Source organism: Pyrus communis, chromosome 9 (assembly GCF_041283825.1).
Source record: "Pyrus communis isolate YQ-2024b chromosome 9, ASM4128382v1, whole genome shotgun sequence".
Taxonomy (NCBI): domain Eukaryota; kingdom Viridiplantae; phylum Streptophyta; class Magnoliopsida; order Rosales; family Rosaceae; genus Pyrus; species Pyrus communis.
Window position 1 is genome coordinate 13,643,852 of NC_142573.1, and position 17,194 is coordinate 13,661,045.

General features: G+C 38.5%; 2 protein-coding genes across 2 annotated transcripts; both read left to right on the top strand.

The window, feature by feature from the left end:
- The first annotated feature begins 1,185 nt into the window (after window positions 1-1,185).
- On the top strand, window positions 1,186-5,505 carry LOC137739653 (mitochondrial-processing peptidase subunit alpha). The gene is made up of 13 exons (XM_068479304.2): window positions 1,186-1,363; window positions 1,876-2,109; window positions 2,215-2,511; window positions 2,992-3,159; window positions 3,363-3,530; window positions 3,674-3,754; window positions 3,899-3,965; window positions 4,090-4,187; window positions 4,597-4,669; window positions 4,755-4,825; window positions 4,952-5,001; window positions 5,096-5,208; window positions 5,305-5,505. The coding sequence occupies exons 1-13, from the start codon at window positions 1,328-1,330 to the stop codon at window positions 5,355-5,357; spliced, it is 1,509 nt and encodes a 502-aa protein (XP_068335405.2). The 5' UTR covers window positions 1,186-1,327; the 3' UTR covers window positions 5,358-5,505.
- An 8,993-nt stretch (window positions 5,506-14,498) lies between these two features.
- Window positions 14,499-17,070, top strand: ABO5 (ABA Overly-Sensitive 5). Its single transcript, XM_068479619.2, has 2 exons — window positions 14,499-15,354; window positions 15,472-17,070. Exons 1-2 carry the CDS (start codon window positions 14,578-14,580, stop codon window positions 16,675-16,677), a joined length of 1,983 nt encoding a protein of 660 aa, XP_068335720.2. The 5' UTR covers window positions 14,499-14,577; the 3' UTR covers window positions 16,678-17,070.
- The last annotated feature ends 124 nt before the right edge of the window (window positions 17,071-17,194 follow it).

Consider the following 17,194-nt stretch of genomic DNA (forward strand, 5'->3'; position numbering starts at 1 on the left):
AATAAAAAATAAAAAATGAGTAATGATGCAGTATGCTGCTATCTTTCTTTTCCTTCGCTCCCTTAAATCTTAGATCCCTAGCAACCCTTTCCTTTGCGACCTCGTAAACCTCAGCAGAAGTTTTCGAACCTCGTAACCATCGCCCTTCGTCTTGCTGCCACTGGCAATGGGTGGGTAGAGATTGATTTGACCATCAACGGAGGAATTGAAAGGGAAAATAAAGCATGCCCAATGATAAGCCCTATCTATCCAATTTGCTCCGAAGAATTAGAATTCTTTGTCCATGGAGTTTGCCCATTAAATTTTTTCCAAATCCAATTTCCATAGTGCATTTTCCCTTGCCCTTCAAAAAAATTGTAGAAATTTGGAAATGAAGGTGAAGGCCAGAGAAATCCCGCTCATCTCTTCACTCCATGCCCAAATCTCACTCATTGGGTTTTCATCTCTTCTTCCTTAATCCAAGCCGCAATAGAGTTAGGCAAAGCCGAAGGCACGCCAGACTCACCAGCCCAGATCCCAACCGTTTCTTTTCAGGCTGAACCACCAGGACTCGCACCTGTTAATGCTCGACTTGTCGCAAGCTCGCACCTGCCTAACCACCTTTTGCAACCTGCCCGAACCACCAAAGTCGCACCCAGATCCGTAGAAGAACTAATTGCTGAAGAGAGAAAAAGGGGACGGGGGAGAGGAAACAATTATCCCCACCTTTTTCTATTTTTTTAATTTTTAATTTTTTTTTAATTTTTGTAAATTCCACTTGAATCCTTAATGACATGTGGTGTCCAATCATTGTCCACATGAGCACCACATCATCAGTTAACGGGAGACTTAACAGTCAGACTAACGGATGTATGATACTGTCCCGAAATTAATACTTTAGGTATAACTCTGGGACGAAAAAAACTTTATATACCAAATATTGAAAACCATAAAATTTGAAGATAATAAACTGAGATTTACCCTATTTTTTATTTTCATTACCACTTTTAGCCCTATCTTGAAGGTCCAAAACCACTTGAGGGCCTTATGTCTTTGACTTTGAAAAGACCCACAACTTGGGTTTGGAACTTGAAAGGTCCAAACAGTTATGTCACCGCATAATACTTTTGGGCCTTCAAAGGCCCAGTAACTGAAGCCCAACACTAACTGTAGACAAGTTCAAGTCTCCGAAACTACATCTCTTTTAACCGTTTTATTTCAATAGCCACTCTCTCTCTCTCTCTCTTGTTGTTCGCTCAGAAAAAACTCAGACCTTTAAGAGGAACAGAGGCTGCAAAAATCCCCAATTTATTTTCTAGGGCTTCATTCAATCTTGAGCTCCATCGCCATGTACAAGGCTGCCTCTCGACTCAGGTCCCTCAAGGTCAGTCCCAACCTGCCGCCTCCCAAACCCTAAAGTTCTGCTCCGTTTCCTATGCATTGTAAACCAAATGGGATTTGTGCTGTGAGATCTGCGTTTATCTTTTCTAGGTTTTTGTTTCCTGGATTTTTTATCGATTGTATGACGAAATTTGGGTATTATTTTATTGATTGGTGCGAATTTATAGCATTTTTGTGTATTTAGATTTGTAACTACGAGTGAGGATTTTTATTTTTAATTGGAGGAATAAAATGGAAAATATGGTCCTCGTGATTTATGTGTATTTTTCTTGATTAAAATGAGGAATTGAGTTTCTAGTATTTGGTTTTTGTTGGGCATATATGATACTGTCTATTTTTAATTTGATTGATAAATATCGTAGAGTTAGATTTTCTCAGTAAAATTTGTAAGGAGCAATTTATGGTTGTTGCTGGATGCGAAATGCCGTTGTTCTTAATTTTTATACGTAGTGATAGTGTCGTTGACTGTTCCCTGATGTGAATATGTCCGAGTAGGGCCGTGGAAATTTGGGGGCCACCCGGTTTGCAACAAGTGCAGCTGTATCGAAGCCATCCTCAGGCGGTCTCTTTAGCTGGCTGACTGGGGAGAGCTCAAGTGCTCTTCCTCCGTTGGAAACCCAGCTCCCAGGTGTTAACCTCCCTCCTCCAGTACCTGATTATGTTGAACCAAGCAAAACTCAGATTACAACTCTTTCTAATGGTGTTAAAATAGCTTCAGAAACTTCAACGGTATGTAATACAGCGTAGCTATACTTTTCTTTTCTTGTACAGCCTTCTCATTTTACCGCTCAGTCTTGTTGATTAATTTTGGTTCTTTTTGTGTTGAGTATTCAGAGTCCTGCAGCGTCCATTGGAATATATGTGGATTCTGGTTCCATATATGAGACACCAGTATCCAGTGGTGCCTCACACTTGCTAGAACGATTGGCTTTTAAGAGTACAACCAACCGGAGCCACTTACGCATTGTGAGAGAAGTGGAAGCAATCGGTGGTCACATAGGAGCCAGTGCCTCTAGGGAGCAAATGGGATATACTTTTGATGCTATCAAGACCTATGTTCCCCAGATGGTGGAACTACTTGTTGACTCTGTGAGGAATCCTGCCTTCTTGGAATGGGAAGTCAATGAAGTGGTAAAATTTCTGTTTCTTAAATATTCTGTCAAAGTTACTGGACATCCATTTAGGATTCTTTGGGCAAAAAATCTGTTGCATTCATATACCTTTCTATAGTTTGTTATAAATCTCCCTCTTTGGTAAGATGGGAGGAGTTGGGGTGGTAGAAGGTTGTCTTCTGTTTAATTTAGTATTTCCAGTTTGTAAAAATAAAATAAAAAGAACAGGACTTTTTGACATAGTCTTTGCTGAGAATAAGTTTGTGCACTTGAAAGAGATAAGTTTGATTGAATTTGGGAGGTTTTGCAGATGAAAAGTTTCAGCTCACATTGAAATTATTGATGAACTTCTTAAAAGTAATTGTCTTTACATGTCTATTTATGTCTGCAAATGCGATCAAAGAAGTTTTGTAGTTTGGGTATTCATACATGGCGATTTGTTGTCAATTTCTGTAATTGTTCCGTCGTTCTTATTTCAGTTCACTTAATTTTTATACAGCTCAAAAAAGTGCGGGCAGAGATTGGAGAACTCTCTAAGAATCCCCAGGGCTTACTGTTGGAGGCAATTCATTCTGCTGGTTATTCTGGTGCATTGGCTAATCCTCTTTTGGCTTCTGAATCATCACTGAACAGATTGAATGGCAGCATCTTGGAGCAGTTCATTGCTGTAAGATCATAAACCTATAAATACTGCGCACTCATGCTTATCCCTTATCCTAAAATTCAATACTGCATGCAGCGTAGTTGTTATTTATTCAAATGAATAACTTGGTTTTTTTGTTTACTATCTTTTAACCTTGTTCTATCCTTATTTCCTATTAATGTCTGGTCTGGTGTGGCTACTGACTGGTAGTGACATGGGAATTTCAGGAAAATTATACTGCTCCTCGTATAGTTCTTGCAGCATCTGGGGTTGATCATCAGGAGATTGTATCCATTGCAGAACCTCTTCTCTCTGACCTACCGAGTGTGCCTCGCTATGAGGAGCCACTATCCAAATATGTTGGAGGAGAGTTCCGTTATCAAGCTGATACACCGGTTCGTAGTTTTGTCCATTCAAAAGTTGTTTCTCCTTTCCTTCGTATTCTCCTCATTGTCTGATACAAAAATGTAGGAAATTTTCACGTAAATTATTTAATTTTGTTACTAACATGCTATCTGCTATACTCCTTATCGTCCAGGAAACACATGTAGCTCTTGCTTTTGAGGTTCCTGGTGGCTGGCGTGAGGAGAAGCAAGCCATTCTTTTGACAGTTCTCCAGGTTCCACATTTACTCTTGGAATGCTTAACATAATATTACAGAAATTTGTAGAATCATCTAGGTATTACTTATTGGTAGGTCATCATAATAAACACTCAAAATGTCATGTTTAGATGAGTGACGAGAACAATTCTGTATTTGCAGTTGCTTATGGGAGGTGGTGGATCTTTCTCCGCTGGGGGCCCTGGAAAGGGGATGCACTCAAGGCTATGTAAGTTTTGCCTAGGTTTCTAGTTTGTTGCTAATTACTAGAGTGCTTGACCATTATTCTTGTTTGGTTGGACATATTTTTTTAAACTTTTTATATAACAATCATTATGTTCATTTGACGACAGATCTCCGCGTCTTGAATCAGTATCCACAGATCCAATCTTTTTCTGCATTCAACAGCATCTTTAATGATTCTGGGTTGTTTGGTATTTATGCAAGCACTGTAAGGCTCAACCTTGAGTTTTCTATTATTGTAGTTAATGTTGATTTCCGGGGTGAGCATCTCTGCATGTTGGTTTGTATGACCAGGACAGAAGATAGATTTCTTGATATGGCTTCTGCCTGATTTCATATTTTAATATGAAGTCTGGCGATTTATATTTTCTGTTGGAACAACGCGTTCCGTTTTCTTGTGCATTTAACTTGAGTTTATAATTTCAATTTTGGTAATTGGAACTAGTTTTATGAAGATGGTCTCTCTAGTGCACAACACATATATCAGGATGGCTTTTGTGTATGCCTTTATTGAATATGAATCATCAGTTGGCTTGATGAGTCTGTTTGGTAAATAATTAAAGTATGAATCTTATTATTTGAAAAATGATTTCTTTTGGCGCTACTTTTGAATGTAGGGCTCTGAATTTGCGTCAAAAGCAGTTGATATAGCAGCACAAGAATTACTTACAATTGCAACACCTGGACAAGGTTTGCTCTTCGTATTTCTCACTTCTTGTTTCTGAATGAAGGACTTATGATTCTCATGGTGCCTTTATTTCTTCTTTGCTCGCAGTTACGGATGTACAGCTTAAACGTGCCAAGGAGTCCACAAAGGCGGCAGTTTTAATGAATCTAGAATCTAGAGTATGACCTCTCTCGTACACACATGATTATGGTGCAGTGGTTCTCCAATGCACTAGTTTGTCGTTATTTTAGTATTTGTTGTTGAGGTTGGTCATTCTTAATGGGTTTTCGTTTTCCATTTTGCAGATGATTGCATCAGAGGATATAGGAAGGCAGGTTTTGACATACGGAGAGAGGTAATTCAATATCTGTTCCATTTTATCTATTTGGTAGGCTTTTACAGCATTTGTTGCGACTTGCTAAGACGTATGTTACTGATTACCATTGCAGGAAACCTGTGGAGCACTTCTTGAAGACGGTAGAAGAAGTGAGCTTGAAAGATATTATTACAATTGCGCAGAAGATTATTTCTTCACCGCTAACACTGGCAACATATGGCAATGGTAATTTCCAATTGCTTACACATTGATCTCATATATCTCGTCCGGTGTTACATTGATTAAAGGGTGAGAAATTAAGCCCTCGTGTTTTTGTGGCAGTTGTACATGTACCCGGTTACGACTCAATTAGCAGCAGGTTCCAAGCAAAATGAGAGGATGCCTCTAGCTGGCTGTAATTTTTTGAATCGCATGACTACTCACGGCTTCTGAGCTATTCGCCGTTGTTGGCAATTGTCGAAATAAAATTTTGAAACAATTAATTTGATCCAAATTACATATACCAGCATTTGTTTTGGCAAATATTATTTCTTTTCTAAGCTGTTTTGGGGTGTAAGTTTGTGCACAACAGGAGTACCGGAGTCATTTAGTCATTTAATTATGGGGGACAAATAAGCCTCATCAGGAAGGGATTGAACGTAAAAGTTACATTTGCATTGGATACTGCGCATGAGTTAACTTTTGGGTGAACAGGGGGTTCTGCACCCTCCAAAAAGCAATCTAACAACAAGAACAGAACTTCATTTCGCTCACAAAAATGGAAGGAATTTAAGGGACTGTTGTAAAAGTTGTGGGAGTGAATGCCTACATGTTTTTAGTTGAAGGTGAGGAAGACTTTAGAATAGTGATCATGTTGTTGTTGTATGAGGTTTTTCAAAGAGCACTCATTTCTCTTTTGTAGGTTTTCATGGGTGTGGCTCTATTTAAAGAGCATTTCATGTGTGATCACAACACACATAAAAAAACAAAAAGTGAAAACAATAATATCAGTATTTTTATCTTCCTCTCTTTACCTACAATTCTTTTGTGTTAGAGTTACAAAACTAAACAGTGATAAATTGCACCCGCTTCGCTTCTGTTCCTAGCAAGGGTTACTTCTCTAACTTTTGCATATTCATAACACGTTATCAACATGAGTCTCTAACCCTAACCAGTTCTCATTCCCCTCGTTGAAAAATGCTTCCTTCAAGGATCTTATTGTTATTCTTCCTCCTCTGCCTCAATTGCTTGATGTACCTTTGCCAAGATCTACTAGCACCATGTCTACTCCTAGTTCCAAATATAACAATTACTTATATTTTTTTATTTCTTGTTTGGTGTAGCTCCTGATTACTAACCCAGTGTTTATTTGGTTAATTTTACTGTGATCAAAGATGGTGCGGTACAATCACCCATCTTGAACTACAGATTTAATTTTACTGCAATTTTAGATGGTGCGGTATAATCGCCCACCTTACTCTGCATGTTTAATTTTCCTGCTGCTTGAGTAGTGCGGTATAAGTGCCTATCCTACATTATATTGTTTCAATGAGAGTGGTGCAGTACAATCACCTTCCTCATTAATTATGTAAATCTCAAGCTTGAAGCTTCGAGTGCTTATCATTTTAGCCTGAAGATCAAAATGAAAATTTTGTAAGAACCAAAAGTTCTAACAATACATTTCTCCAGAATACATATTATTGCAAGTTCTTACATCTCATTTTTCTTTCAAAAAAAGAAAATGGCAAACTTGGCAAAACTTAATTTTGTTGCCCTGGATATTACTAGGAATAACTACCTTACCTAGGTGGTGGATACCAAAATCCATCTGGAGGCATGGAGACTTGGAGAAACCATCAAGGAGGGAAACAATGCGTCCTCTCAAGATCGGGCGAAGGCCATAATCATTATCCTTCGCCACCTTGACGAAGGACAAAAAAACGAGTACCTAACGGTTGAAGATCCATTAACCCTCTGGAAGCCATTGATAAATAGATACAATCACCAGAAAATGGTGATTCTTCCAATGGCTCGTTATGAGTGGACACACCTAAGGATCCATAATTTCAAGTCGGTTGCTGAGTACAACTCTGCAATGTTCAAAATTAGCTTACAGATGAAGCTTTGTGGGGAGACCATCACTGAGAAAGATATGCTGGAAAAGACTTTTAACACCTTTCATGCCTCCACCGTGCTCTTGCTGCAGCAGTATAGAGAATGAGGTTTTATTGAGTACAACCAGCTGATATCGGTGCTCCTTATGGCTGAACAAAATAATGAGCTCTTGATGAAAAATCATCAATCTCGACCTACTGGATCGGCACCATTCCCATAAGTGAATGTTGTTTCCCTTGAAGTGAACACCACATCCTCTTGTGGCAATAATTACAAACAAGGATGTGACCACATGCGATGCCGGTGGAATAGGAAAGGCAAGAATCATGGTGTCCAGTCTTACAACCAGGGTCCAAGCATAATTCAGGCCCGAACTTCAAAATTGTAAATCGCCACAAGGGTAAGGCTCGTATGAAATAACACTCCTAGAAATTCTGAAGAAGTTTGCCATAGGTGTGGTGACAATGGACACTGAGTGCGTACCTGTTGTACCCCAAAACATCTGGTGGACCTGTATTAAGCATTCCTTAAGGAGAAAGATGTCGAAACCAATTTCCTCGACTAGGCTAAACAAATAGATATACCTGATCCAGTGTTCGATTTATTAGTGCAATTAAACATAATCCACCTAGATGTCTCAAACTTCATCGTGGAAAGAGGGAATGAAATGTATCGGTCCGATTGAATCATTTCTGTTTGATGTACTCTTATTATCTGAACTTGTTGTTTAAAGCTCGCAATAAAAGTGACATTTCAATTTCCTTTTATTATGAATAAATTGTTTTTAACTATGATTCCCTTACTTAGAGAGCATGGATAAAAACTATGATTATTCTCAAAACAAGAGTAATGGCGGAGATATTTGTCTTGCAAATAGCACAACCATGCATACAATACTTCGAGATCGAAAATATTTCTCAAGCTTAATGCTTACAAAAGTAAAGGTAACAACAATATCAAGCCAATCAGATGTAATTGAAGGTTCGGGAAAGCCCTAGATCATGTTGCCAAATAGAACAATATTGTCCATACAAAATGTTTTGTACGTTACTCAATCTACTCAAAATTTGTTGAGTTTTAAAGACATACGTTTAAATGGATACCACATTAAAACTAAAACTTCAGAAAATGTGGAATATCTATGCATTACCTCCAATGATACCCAAAAGCGTACATTGGAGAAGTTGCATGGTTTACCAAGTAGATTGTATTATACATACATACAGACAATTGAAGCACATACTGTCATGAACTAAAAGTTCATTGACCAAAAAATTTACATGCTTTGGCATGACCATGTGGGTCATATAGGATCCACCATGATGCGTAGAATCATTACCACTCTAATGGGCATCTATTATTGAGCATACACATTGCTATATCGAATGATAACCCTTACAAGGCTTGTTTTCAAGGAAAGTTGGTAATTAGACCATCAAAATTAAAGATTGATGCTGAATCCCCATCATTCTTGCAAAGAATTCAAGGGGATATTTATGGGCCTATTAAACCACCTTGTGGACTATTTCGATATTTTATGGTTTTGGTTGATGCATCTACCCCATGGTCACATGTTTACCCTTTGTCTACCGAAATGTATCTTTTGCGAGACTTCTTGCTCAGATAATTAAGTTGCTAGCACAGTTCCCAGATTACCCTATCAAGTTAATCCGACTTGATAACGCTGGTGAATTTATGTCTCAAACCTTTGATGATTACTGCATGACACTAGGCATCGATGTTGAACACCCTGTTCCTCATGTCCATACTCAAAATGGTTTAGCAAAAACATTTATCAAGCGGCTCAAATTAATAGGTTGCACTCTGCTCATGAAAGCAAAATTGCCAATTTCTGCACAGGGACATGCCATCTTACATACTGCATCATTGGTTCGATTAAGACTTATAGCCAACCACCAATACTTCTTAGTATAACTCATGTTTAGGCATCAACCAAACATTTTACATTTACGAGTTTTTGGTTATTCTGTTTATGTGCCTATTGCACTGCCACAACGCACTAAAATGAGACCTCAACGCATATTGAAAATTTATGTGGGTTTTGATTCACCATCTATCATTAGATATTTAGAACCTTTGATAAATGATATTTTATAGCTCATTTTGTGAATTGTCACTTTGACGAGACAGTCTTCTCGTCGTTAGGGGGAGAAAAAACTGTTCTAGAAGAACGACAAGAACTGATATGGGTTGTACCCATCTTATCTCATTTTGATCCACGAAGCATTCAATGTGAAGATGAAGTGAAAATGATCGTTCATTTTCAAAGTATTGCTAATCAAATACTAGATGCATTTAATGATGCTACAAAAGTGATAAAATCACATATGACAACAAATGATTCATCTTGTACACGCCTGAAGCGTGGTAAACCCCCAGTTTCAAAAGAGTCAGCCCCTCAAAAGAGAAAGATGAGGGCACAACTGAATCCAAATGAAATCATTCAGGAAAAGAAAATGAATGACAAATCCACAATTCATGAGACACATAAATGTCCTTGATGAGACACATGTCCCTGAAGAGACAGAAGTACATGAAAGCAAAGAAATCTTAATAACTTATACAAGTACTAATGAATTGTGGTATCGAAATGAAATAATCATCGATGACATGTTTGCATTTGCAGTAGCCACTGAAATCATATTAGGCAATGATATTGAGCCTCGCTCTGTTGATGAATGCAAATAGAGATAAGATTGGCCTAAGTGGAAAGATGCAATCTAGGCAGAATTAAATTCCTTGGAAATGCGAAGTGTTTTTGGACCGGACCGGTAGTCTAAACCCCGCCTGGTTTAAACCTCGTGGGTTACAAATGGGTATTCACAAGAAAGCGAAATGAGAAAAACGAGATTGCAAGATATAAAGCTCGACTTGTTGCACAAGGTTTTTCAAAAGACATGAAATTGATTATGAGGAGACATACTCTCCTGTAATGGACACAATTATGTTCTGTTACTTAATAAGTTTGGTGGTTTCATAAAAAATTGACATGCGACTTATGGATGTCATCGCCGCGTATCTATATGGAGAATTAGATATTGACAAATATAAAGGTTTCAAAAGGACTTAAGTTGCCTGAAACGACAAACAAACCATGAGGTATGTTCTCAATCAAATTAAGGCGATATGGGCTGAAACAATATGGACGAATGTGGTATAATAGTCTTAGTGAGTATTTAATCAAAAAAGGATATATCAACAATGTCATTTGCCCTTGTGTGTTCATTAAGAAATCAAATTCTAGACTTGCTATAGTGGCAATATATGTCAATGATATGATCTTAGTTGGAACCGCTGAAGAGCTCAATAAAACTGTTGAATATCTGAAAAGCGAATTTGAAATGAAAGACCTTGGGAAAAAAAATATTACCTTGGCTTGCAGATTGAGCATTGTGCTAATGAAATTTTGGTCCATCAATCAGCTTACATTGAAAAAATCTTAAAGCGATTTGGCATGTACAAGGCTTATCCATTTAGCACACCAATGGTCGTTCGTTATCTAGACATTAAGAAATATCAATTTCGTCAAGAAGAAGATGATGAAATGGTCTTTGGTCCAGAAGTACCATATTTGAGTGCAATAGGTGCTTTATTGTATTTAGCACAATGTACTAGACCTTCAGTCACCTTGTTAGCAAGGTATAACTCTGCTCGAACAATTCGTCATTGGAAGGAAGCCAAAGATGTTTTACGATACCTTCGTGGGACAACATACATGAGTCTCTTCTGCTCCGAGAAATCCACAAATGACCAGAGTCTTGTTGGATATGTAGATGCTGGTTTCCTCTCTGATCCGCATAAGGCCCGCTCATAAACTGAATATGTGTTAATTATGGGAATACATCAATTTCATGGTGCTCAACGAAGCAAACATTAGTTGCTACATCGTCCAATCACTCGGAAATACTTTCTCTACATGAAGCAAGTCGTGAATGTTCTTAGTTAAGATCAGTGATCCACCACATCCGGAATTCATGTGATCTACCTTCAAAGACAGACACTCAAACCTTCATTCATGAAGATGCATGTGTTGCCCAAATGAAGGAATGATTCATCAAGGACAATAAGACTAAACACATATCTCCAATGTTTTTCAATGGACATGAGTTTCAAAAGGCTAAGGTTATTGAAGTCATACAAATCCGCTCTAATGAAAATATGGCAGACTTATTCACCAAATCTCTACCAAAGTGCACGTTTTAGAAGCTAGTGCTGGTATTGGATTACGTCAGCTTACCAATCAGTTAAATTTGAAGAATGCAGAATTAAGGGGGCATCCATGATATATGTATGTTGTACTCTTTTTCCTTCGATTAGGATTTTTCCCACTGGGGTTTTCCTATCAAGGTTTCAACGAGGCGACATAAACATACTTAATATTACATCAACAATCTAACCAAAGTTGTACTATTTTTCCTTCGCTACGATTTTTTTTCCCACTGGGTTTTTCAGAGTAAGGTTTTAACGAGGCAACTGATGTTGATATGTGGCATCCAATGGGGAGTGTTGTAAACGTTGTGGGAGTGAATGCCCTCATGTTTTTAGCTAAAGATGAGGAAGACTTTAGAATAGTGACCATGTTGTTGTTGTATGAGGTTTTTCAAAGAGCACTCATTTCACCTTTGTAAGTTTTCACAGGTGTGGCTCTATTTAAAGAGCACTTCGTGTGTGATCACAACACACAGCAAAAAGAAAAGAAGTGAAAACAATAATATCAGTATCCTTCTCTTCCTCTCTTTACTTGCAATCCTTTTGTGCTACAGTTATGAAACTAAACAGTGTGATAAATTGCACCCGCTTTGCTCCTGTTCCTAGCAAAGGTTACCTCTCTAATTTTTGCCTATTTATAACAGGGATGTGTTTTTTTTCATGATACTTAAATCGAGCTTCTTGCTGCATCCATTTCAAATATGTAAACATGTTATGTTTTTTATGAGTTATTTAATTTGGGCTTTTTGTTTGGTGTTTATGATCGAAAGGAATTGGTTCATAGAATTTAAGGTAGACCTAAGATAGAGATAAATGTTGTGAAATTTAGTGTGAATGCCATATGTGTAATTATATGAGGAAGCAAACCAAATTAGACTTTGGTGGCAATCTTTAAAAGTCTTAGGGAGAGAAGATTTTTCTTCATGCATGTAAAGCTGTGTTGGATCAAAACGTCTATATATAGGGAGATGTTTGTAACCTCATAACAATACACAAGATCAAAAGTGAAAGTAATAATACCAGTATCCCTCCTCTTTCTTTACCTGCATCCTACAAGATCATGAGCAAAAGTAAGAATACTAATATTTATATTCCTCCCCTCTTTTTGCCTATATCATTTTTGTGATACATACAGTTACGAAAATAAACAGTGTGATACATTGCATCCGTTCCACTTCTATCTCTAACAAAGGTTATTTCTCTCTCATTTATCTTTATTATAACAATAAAGTGCTGAACCAAAAAAAAAAAAAAAAAACACAATAAAGTGATTTTTCATTATACCGATAAGGAAATTTTATTTGAACCCACATAACCTCTCTCTACACCCAATTTCAAATTTAAAGTAAATTATCTTTTTTACCTTATTGCATAATTACCATCAAGTACAAAATAAAATTAACAATAAAATTGAAATTTATCAGTCAACCCACTTAATAATCAAACCCCATCATCATATCAAACTTCCATCACACAGTCTTTATCCTACATTCATTCTAGCTAAAATACTAACACGCTTTCATAGAGTAAAACAATCTCTTTTTGAACGATGGTGGTGATTTTAAAGTTTTGAGTCCTCCAATTAAAAGATGAATCGATATAATCTCAACAATAATCCTCTAATAAGGAGTTGGGCAATTTATAGCTAGCTCTAATTAAAATTAAGCTTGAACTTGACAAATGCAGGAGCAAGTATCGAATATTAGCAACACAAATATTTAAACTCGACTCAATTGTATATCAGAGTGACGAGTACTGCATCATATCCAATGAGTACAAATGGATCATAGATTGGATTTCGATGGGAAAGACCGAAGAACATGAGGAAATTCATGTTTCCTTTTGATTCAAGCATCTGATTCTGAGGTTAATTATCGATTCAACAAAATTGGGATTAAGGTTAGAATTGATTTTGTATAAACAATGTGTCTTAGGATCACTTTGATTATTGGGTTTTAATTCTTATTTGGGTTTCTTTTGCAGGTGGTGATTTTTGGGTGTGGCTATGAGGTAATTGCAGTGTACTCTTTCTACAATTAAGATTGTTTTTGCAATAGGATACAATGAGTTTGATAGTTATTAAGTTACTCATTTTGCAATTAAGATTGTTATTGCAAGTAGAAGATATCAGAAGACTTAACAATGTTAAGTTGTGTTACAACATTAGAAAAGCCACAGAGGGGCCACAATCCTTATGAGTGCAAAAGATTTGAACTCCATTAAGCATGAGACAAATATGTGAGACATATTGCTCTCTTTACACCTTGAATGAGTTGTAGAACATTGATTTTGAGTTTTTACTTTTGAATGGGTGTAAAAATAGATTTATATATTGAATTGGGTCTCCAAGAGTAATTTATAGCTAGCTCTGTTAAAACTCAAAAACAATTTTGAGTTTCCACATAGGGGCCACAATCTTAATGGCCTGTTTGGTACTCTACTTGAATTCAACTTTTTAAACTCAAGAAAAAATTTCAAGTTGTAGGCCTTAAAAACTTGTTTGATAGGACTATTTTAAAAAACTGAACTCAAGACTAACTAAAAAAATATAGTTTATTCTCTAAAAACATAAAAAATGAGTTTTTAAACTTAAACTTACTCCTTTCTTTTCTCTCCCTCCTCCCCTCTCACTCCAAATCTATCTCTCTTTTCTTCTTTCTCTCTCCTCTTTTTTTTTTTTTTTCACCTTTTTCCATCTCTTCTCCAATCCTCTCTTTTCACTCTATAAGTTCTTTCTCTCACTCTTCTTCATCTCTACCTATCTCTCTTCTCTCTCTTTCTTTCAATCATCTCTTAATTTCTTTCATCCTCTCTTCTTTCTCCCTCTCCTGCAACCCCTTTTTTTTAGATTTTTTTGTCTAGTTTAAGATTTAAAAATTTTAAATTGCAAACCAATCAAGTTTTTGAGTCTTAAAGAAAATTGTTTTCAAGAAATGTTCTTAAGAAATGTTTTGAGAAATGATAAAAATTTTCAAATATAATACCAAACAGATCCTTAAGTTGTAAATTTAGGTTTAAAAAGATATTGATAGCTTAATTAAAAATAATAAGGTATAAAAAGTAAATTTAGCGTAAAAAAATATTATACGAATCTGCGCTACAACTTGATTAAAACAATGCTGTGGAATGCAGAAAAACCTCTCTGTGTACGACGTCGTTTGCTTATTTACAAAACACAGTTTAACCAGTACAAACCCAGTCCAGGTCTCTTTCTAACGATAACATTCGAATACCAAATTAACACTAACCACCCCCGCCACTGCCGCCACCATGAAACCCCGCCACCACCTGAGACTCCTCCGCCTCACCAAACCCACGCCCTCAACCACCACGTGCCGCCACTATGCCACAAAGTACACCGCCAAAATAACCTCAACCTCCCCAACCGGCCTTTCGGTCTCGGCCGAGGTAACCCCGCCGCCGCCCCTCCCCACCGACATCCGCGGCTACGCTCTCCCGCGGCGCGACCTCGTCTGTAAAGCCACCCAAATCCTCCTCGGCCGCCAATCCCCATCCGCCATGTTATCAGACCCCTTCTCCGACCTCTCCGACTACCTCACCTCCCTCTCCCTCCACATCACCCCGTCCGAAGCCTCCGAAATCCTGAAATCGGTAACCTGCCCCGACCTCGCCGTGAAATTCTTCCGATTTTGCCCCTCGCTCTCATCTAATTTCCACCACGACGCCTTCACCTGCAATCGAATCCTCCTCATCCTCTCCAAGTCTACCTCCCCCGCCCGGTTCGACCTAGTCCGGTCGATCCTCCGCGACATGGACCGCTCCAGCATACGTGGCAACATCTCCACCGTCAACATCCTTGTCGGCCTGTTCGGCAGCACCGAAGACTTGGAAACCTGTATTGGGTTGGTGAAGAAATGGAATCTCAACATGAACAGCTACACTTACAAGTGCTTGCTTCAGGCCTTCCTGCGCTCTCGCGATTCCGGCAAAGCTTTCGATACTTACATCGACATGCGGCGGCGGGGTTACAAGCTCGACATTTTTGCCTACAACATGCTGATGGATGCATTGGCGAAAGACGAAAAGGTTTGAATTTTGATTGAATTGAATGCAATGTGACATTGTGGTTGCGCTCACATGTGCGAATTCGATGTGGGTTTTTGTGGGTTTCTGATTTTCTGATGTGCAGCAGAAATTTGGCAGGTTGAGGATGCACGCAAGGTGTTTGATGATATGAAGAAGAAGCATTGCGAGCCGGATGAGTTTACGTACACGATTATGATCAGAATGGTTGGGAAATTGGGTAAGGGCGATGAGTGTCTCGGGTTGTTTCAGGAGATGGTGAACAAGGGTTGCGCTCCGAATATGATGTTTTATAATACTATGATTCAGGCTCTTGCTCGGAGCAAGATGGTTGACGAGGCCCTCATTGTGTTCTCGAAAATGGTACAGAACAATTGCCGGCCTAATGAATTTACGTACAGTGTGGTTTTGAATCTTTTGGTTGCAGAAGGGCAGCTGGGTAGGTTTGATGAGGTGGTGGGGATGTCGAAGAAGTACATGACGAAGTCGATATATGCATATCTTGTGAGGACATTGAGTAAATTGGGTCATGCCGGGGAAGCTCACAGGTTGTTCTGCAACATGTGGAGCTTCCATGACATGGGGGATCGGGATGCATATACTTCAATGTTGGAGAGTTTGTGCAGTGCAGGTAAAACTGCAGAGGCGGTTGACATGCTAAGTAACATTCATGAGAAAGGGATAACTACTGATACTATCATGTACAACACAGTTTTGGCAGCTCTTGGAAAGTTGAAGCAGATACCCCATCTTCACGAACTGTACGAAAAGATGAAACTTGATGGGCCTGAACCGGACATATTTACCTACAACATTATGATTTCGAGCTTTGGTAGAGCTGGGAAGGTTCATGAGGCTGTGACGATATTCGAACATCTCGAGAATAGTGATTGTAAACCGGATATTATCTCTTACAATTCGTTGATCAATTGCCTTGGGAAAAATGGTGATGTGGATGAAGCCCACATGAGGTTTAAGGAGATGCAAGAGAAGGGTTTTAGCCCTGATGTTGTCACCTACAGCACTCTGATCGAGTGCTTTGGCAAGACGGATAGGGTTGAAATGGCATGCAGGCTGTTCGACGACATGCTTGCTCAAGGCTGCTATCCGAATATAGTGACATACAACATCTTGCTTGATTGTCTTGAGAGGTGTGGGAGGACTGCTGAGGCAGTGGATCTATATGCGAAACTTAAGCAGCAAGGGTTGTCACCGGATTGGATTACATACGCAGTGCTTGAACGGTTGCAGAGCGGTTCACATAGGAGAGTTAGGGTTCGTAGGCAGAGTCCGATCACAGGTTGGGTTGTGAGCCCTTTAAGGTGATGAATGGTGTAGATATACCAAATTTTGCATTATTGCTTCTTTGGAGCCAGTTTCCAGTTCCTCCCAAGGCCGAAGCATGCGGCTGCTGCTGCGACTACTCAAGAAACTTGCTTACCACGGAGCCATCACGACCAGGACCCGTTTCGTTCGCGGAATGAGTTACTTGGGCATGAAAATTCATGCTCATTCCTGTGAGATAGAAACTGCCTCACTCGAGTTTTCAACGAAAAATGATTCTCACTTGTGGAACATTACAAATTTAGTCACAGATTTACAAGTGTTGTTGAAAAACTCAATAATGATGTGGAAGCATGTCTTGTATTTCAGATTTGATGTCTCACTGTCTTTCAGAATTGAACTTTACGTGAACAATCAACTTGTATCGTTGCCTTCCGTAGTCCTCTTATTTCAGAAGCCGTCTCAATTTTAAATGAACTCTCTGAAATTCAACTCGTGTCTCAACGATGCTTTGGATGCAAAGAAGAAAACTACAGCGTGTACTACTAAACGCGTTTAC

Excerpts from the sequence above, each read along its gene's own strand:
- LOC137739653 (XM_068479304.2), top strand. The coding sequence starts at position 1,328 with ATGTACAAGGCTGCCTCTCGACTCAGGTCCCTCAAG. Across the intron at positions 2,512-2,991 it reads AATGGGAAGTCAATGAAGTG|CTCAAAAAAGTGCGGGCAGA; the intron begins GTAAAATTTCTG and ends ATTTTTATACAG. Across the intron at positions 3,755-3,898 it reads TTCTTTTGACAGTTCTCCAG|TTGCTTATGGGAGGTGGTGG; the intron begins GTTCCACATTTA and ends CTGTATTTGCAG.
- ABO5 (XM_068479619.2), top strand. The coding sequence starts at position 14,578 with ATGAAACCCCGCCACCACCTGAGACTCCTCCGCCTCACCAAACCCACG. Across the intron at positions 15,355-15,471 it reads CATTGGCGAAAGACGAAAAG|GTTGAGGATGCACGCAAGGT; the intron begins GTTTGAATTTTG and ends GAAATTTGGCAG.